The 6,000-nt window shown below is 29.8% G+C and overlaps 1 protein-coding gene across 3 annotated transcripts in view; it reads left to right on the forward strand.

Annotated features, from left to right (window-relative positions):
• The window catches only part of LOC113515249 (roundabout homolog 1-like), a 63,641-nt gene extending 58,036 nt beyond the window's left edge, over window positions 1–5,605 (forward strand). For all 3 annotated transcript variants that reach the window (XM_052895674.1, XM_031907610.2, XM_031907609.2), the window contains 2 exons: window positions 357–703; window positions 1,950–5,605. In XM_052895674.1, coding sequence (XP_052751634.1) covers window positions 357–703; window positions 1,950–2,534 — 932 coding nt within the window. In that variant the 3' untranslated portion in view covers window positions 2,535–5,605. The remainder of the gene's footprint in view (window positions 1–356; window positions 704–1,949) is intronic.
• The last annotated feature ends 395 nt before the right edge of the window (window positions 5,606–6,000 follow it).

A 6,000-nucleotide genomic window follows, 5' to 3' on the forward strand; every position in this document is an offset into this window, starting at 1 on the left:
GAGGGACGCTAGATTACTTTCGAGTTGAAAGGTAGCACGAGCCCTCTCTAGTGAGCGCAGTGGATCTCTTTCACTTTGCATTCACGTTCAGGGCACAAAGGAATGATACAAATCCGAGAAATAAAGACCCAGTAAATGTAAATGTTTTCTATTTTGTTTTCTCGAGTCGATTCGTTTGTTGACTCACCCAGTTACCTTTAAGCCAATTTCATTCGCTTTGTTTGCACTGTTCCGCATTTACATCTTATAAGCCTTTGGTAAACGAAATAATTTGCATGCGATTTATGAAATTGATACAAATTATTGATGTTAAGTATTAAGTATTTTATATCTAAGCTTATTTATTTTTATTTAAGATTCAAATGGAACCAGTTTGGTAACTCAAATGAACATAAAAGCTGCAGTATCTTTATCGCATCCACTTACAAGCTGTTATAATAAAAATACCGTAACAAAGACAGAATCGTTACTTTGGATGGAAAATCAGCCCGGATTATGTATGTCTACTAATCAAAATAATCAAAGCAAAGAAAAAGTGAATAGTGAATATGATAAAGTCACTCAACAATTACCAGAATATGCAGAAGTGACATCTTCAAGAGCTAATCCAAATGAATGGAATACGAGCAAGACAGCAAATTCTCCGGCTGCCTACGCTTCTGTTACACTTGTTGCTAATACAAGACAGTGCGTCAGTTCATTGGTAAGTACAAATATTTGTATAGTTTTCAAAATCATACATATATTATTTAATTTATTAAAATCTTAACTAGTCGCTCTCTGTACATGGAAGATATATAAGAAAAAATATTATAATGGGACTTTATGAGCGCAATAGAATCCAAAATAATGATTTTTAGAATTCTTGTCTATTTATACGTTTGTGCACGCTAAACTCAGAAACCACTTAACTCATTTAAATGCAGTTTTTACTTATACGTTACAGTTTATTCTACTTAAAATATAGTGTTTGTTTTATTTCAATCGGTTCATAAATAAAAAAGTTCTATCGATCTAAAGAATTACATATAAAAGGCTATAAAAATCTATAGGGTACTTTATATACTGATTCACGCGAGTGAAGCCGCGGGATACTGCTAGTCTTTTAATAATAATCTCAAACCAGTATCATACTATAAAAGTTTATTAATTTACCTTTACTTACACATTTTTCAATATGATCTATAATATTCTACTCTTGCATTACAATCAAATTTGTAATTTGATCATAGTATTTATTCACATAGATTGTCTAGAAAAGAGAAGTTGATTTTTATTGTGTTTAAAATAAGTTTTAGTAAAACCACTGAAATAAGATTTACCTTTACAATTCACTTTTCTTGTCAACTCTCGAGCATTCTCATATAACGGAAAAAATTATTGCAATTTTTTTTATACCACGCAGGTGACAATCAAGCATACAACTCGTATGGTAGCAACTGTAGCCTATGGATGCCTGTAACATTAAAGGTGTCATGTGCATATTGCCGACCCTAAAGAAACCTTAATATACTCTTTTTTAAGAACCCCATAATGTAGTCTTTAGAGAAAACCTCGACAGAGAGCTCATTCCACAGTCTGAGCGTTCACGGGAGAAAACTGGTTTGAAACCGCGCTGTACGTGACTATTTAGGATCAAACTTGTAAGGATGAATTCCCTGTCGATGTCGAGCGATGCAACAATAAAAGGTGTTTGTGGGCATCATTTCAATGACCTTAAAACTCTATTTTAAATGCCATCAAAATCTGCTTTCCTGTCCGAGTTGGTCTGTGTGAACGACACTGAAGAGCTCCTAATATATTTTTCTAAAATATGTACTTACATAATTACATAATATGTAATAATATGTATAATGTAAGAATATGTATGTATTATGAAATATTCCATTTTTTTTGCTAGGTTTAAAAAGTAGTCATAAAATTTTACTTAATAGTTTCTCTTTCATCAGGGTTGGTTCCCACCTGGAGGTAAGAATATTGATTCTTACGATAACCGGTATGCCCCTGATGAGGAATTATATCCAGCTAGCAATGGAGGCTACTACAATCGAAATGTTTATAGTGAGAAATATTTCCAAGGTCATCCTAATATATTAAAATTTTACGATTTGCCATCAATGGACAAAACGCAAAAAGCTCAATTAAGGTATAATCAGAGCTTAGATGAAAGAAAAGGAGATAAAACAAAGACTGACGCTACTCAGTCCTTAATAGGTCGGACGTATGGAATTAATTCCCGAAAAAATTCTGAAACTGAAACGACGTATAGAGCATTTGGAGAAGATGAATCTGATGATGAAAATTATACAGAAGACGGTGGTTATGATGAACTGCAAGCTATGCAGCCTCAGAGACAGAGACCACAACATCAATATGAACGGCCTAATTTTGACAACGATGGTACTCGGACGTTAGCTAGGCTGACGTCGTTTAGACATGGACAAGGGGTCCATGGTAATACTACCCAATCGCCTCTTGCACCATCACACCCCCCACCAGCGCCACATCCCCGAGTTGACTCCGTGACTCGGTAGTATCACGCCTTGCCGGTTTTCGGCGATCTGTGCCAAACGGATGTATAGACCGATATTTTTTTCCTATATTAGTGTAGTGTGTCACTATGAGAGATCGCAGTTCTTCCTCACGTTGTACAGGTTTCGGTGTATACTCGTGTAAAGAACATTTTTATTTGACAATAATAGTGAAGTTCGTTTTGTTTTTTGAGACTTTTCTGGCCTATATAACGTTACTGTGAAAATGGTTACTAATGCGTAAACTAGGCCTAACGCTTATAACTGCGCATATTGTAGGTAGTTAGTATTTTACACATTTTAATATATTCTTTTTATACTTTGGATCTATTCCTAGTCTTTGTATAGTGTATTAATTGTAAATATATTGTATTATATCTATAATTATATTAGTAAACTAACGAATCTCATTGGAAATGGTAATATGTTAATTCAAATAAATGTTTTATAATGTTATTATTGGATTTGATAGAATTCAATTGATATGTCCGTCTGAATATCAATAAACGAATTTGTAACCATAATATCATTAGTTTAAGTATAAGTAAAAATAGAAACTGAAACAAATTAACGCTTGGCAATAATTTGAAATAACTTCGTAGAAATGTACATAAATTTTGTAACATAGACATAAACACAATAGTGGCAAAACTCCGTAGATTTTTTTGGGTTTTCAATTACTTATAAGAATCTAACTTTTATTTATTTTAATTTAATTGTAACTTAATAATATTTTATCATGTTACAAATTAATTTAGTTTTACGTTAATGTGCCATAAAATTATTCTGTAGATGTATTAGTTAGTAACATTGGAGTTGTGAAATTTAATTCATATGATGCTTTTACAAAAACTAATGTTATAATCTACGTAATATAATGTGATATGAGTTGAATATAGCCACTTGTTATAACGTCTAAATAGCACAACTTGTATAATGGCATATCATCTGTATTAGGCATGTAATAGATAAAAAGATGTTAATAACCGCCGGTTACATAAGTATTAATGTTCAATTGAAATATGCTGATTCAAAATTACATTTATTTAATATTATTTCTCTGTATCTATCTCTATAGTTTTTTTTTTTTTATTAAATATAATTGCGTAAATTTAAATTATCAATGCTGTATACATAAAGTATCAAAATATCCATCTTTTATGTAACTAAGATTTACTATCAAAACGTAACATTTTATTTTCTTGATATATTATTACTTAAATATATAAAACTTCTTAGCAAATTAGAAGTAAAACTTTATATCTTAATGCATAGGTAATTCAGTAAAACTATGTAGATGAAAAGAAACTAAACACATTGATAGGTCTCAGTTCTACGTATTGCAATATTAAATTATAGACCGAATCACTTCAGAAACAGTTATGTGTCTCTCATTGTTGTTTTTTCGATTATATGTATGACTTTAATAATGTCATTATTCATCTAGATAACATAAAATATTGCAAAAAAAATTACTGGGTAAATATCTCAGTTATGTATATATATGTGCGATTCCTCCACCGTGCATTAGTAATTCTATAATATTACTGAAGGGTTTTGATCTTTAATAAGTATCTTTTTGTTTAAATGATGCTTCTTCTCTCTTCTCTCTTACTATGGTCTTTTCGTTATATTATAATATTTCGATGAAAAGGTTGTTCCGTATTTCATCGGATCAACGTGTCGTGCAATTAGGCCTATCAATTTCGTTCTGTTGGCAGCATTCAATTCATTCGCTCGTGTACCTTTTCATCTTTTAGCGTGCGTACTCACGTGACTACCAGGCGTCCATTATATGATCAGGAAATAATCAGTGCTTTCAGTCGTGTACAGAGTTGCCAGGTCTGCTCAGAATGCGTTCGGTGAATAATTACAAAAAATTGACGTTTTAATTACCTCTTTTTAATTATAAATATAAGTAAAATGTATTAATTTGAATTAGTCGAATAAATAAGTTACAACAAATGACTTTTATAATAAATAATTGGTGCATTTTAGGGACAACTGGCTGTTCATAACTGAAAATTAATCGTATAATGGGCGTCTTAGTAATGTGATAAACATAGCAATATTTGTTAATGTTTTCTGTTTCGTTATAATAATTAATATTATTACATTATACTACATATTCCACTTAAAGATATAGGTATTTACAAAGTCTATTACGTTTACTATAACTGCAATTAGAACATGTTATAAATATTTAATTGAAATTTTAAATTAATACAGAGAGATGTCGATTATTTTTATTATAAATTTCTTATAAAATATACAGATACGAATGTTAAAATAAAAATAACATATTGATTGAATATTTCTTAATTAATGTCCACATTCTATTGGTCAGTTTTTCAATCGCATAACACTTATGTAATCGTCTTATATTTATTATTTTGTAAATATGTAAAATGAAGTTCATTGCCTTTTTATACTCCAACTTGTGTACTGATCTATGTTTTATTGCTCTTGCTATGACTTTTTTTTTTATTAAATGAAATATTAAATGGATACCTTGCTTTGTTATCGGTACATAGAGAATGTGCCATAAATATAGTAGATACTAGGTATTTGCAAGTGATTGCTTTTAATAAAACCAAAATAATATCTATAGTTCCTATACGCACTTTATTATGCAAATTGTGGATATTTTAAAAGCTATATTATTTGCAATAAAATGGACTGGGAATTATCAGTCTCATTTATATGTTATTAGAGGTAATTTACTGCAATATTTGCAGTGAAGTGCTGAATTTATTATTAATATACATATTTTAGTGCTGATATAGCAAAACTCTTTACCGCGTAGTGAATAAATTTAGCAGTTTATGTTTGCCCACTTGCATGTCTAGTTTTTACAATTAAATATCGTTGATAAACCATAGCAAGGTGTCTTTGATTCAAAAGGAAACGATATTATGTCGTATTTTGTAACTATGAAATATTATTTTTGTGTGCACGCAAGAATCAATGATTGAAAGTATAATTTCTAAATAGCAAACTGAAGTCTGAGGATTTTAATTTTGTATTAGTCCTTGAATATCTATTTTTAATAAAATAATTTGAATTATCTATAATTTTGACTTTCATTACATATATACCCAAAAAGTATATGAATGAATGAAAATTTATTCATATAATTTTCTTAAAAAAAGTATTCGTTTTCTTTAATAAATTTGCCTAAAGCTTAAAATATATAATTAATGCACTTAAAAATTACAATTTAATACTTTTATTATAAATGTTTTATGGACTGTACAATTTAAATTTCTATATAAATACAATCAATTTGTCTTTTAAAAATAATAATCACATTGAGTACCATCGTATATATATAGACACACCCTTTTGGATTACTACAATTTAATTATAAACATTTGCAGAAATGAATAGCCCTAGCAGACAAAAGGATAATATACAGCTGGAGTCAATAATTCGAACAGACCAGTATGTAGCTAGGACAATTGTTAAC

The sequence above is a fragment of the Galleria mellonella genome, unplaced genomic scaffold, assembly GCF_026898425.1.
Source record: "Galleria mellonella isolate WM207_F2 unplaced genomic scaffold, CSIRO_AGI_GalMel_v1 utg300, whole genome shotgun sequence".
Taxonomy (NCBI): domain Eukaryota; kingdom Metazoa; phylum Arthropoda; class Insecta; order Lepidoptera; family Pyralidae; genus Galleria; species Galleria mellonella.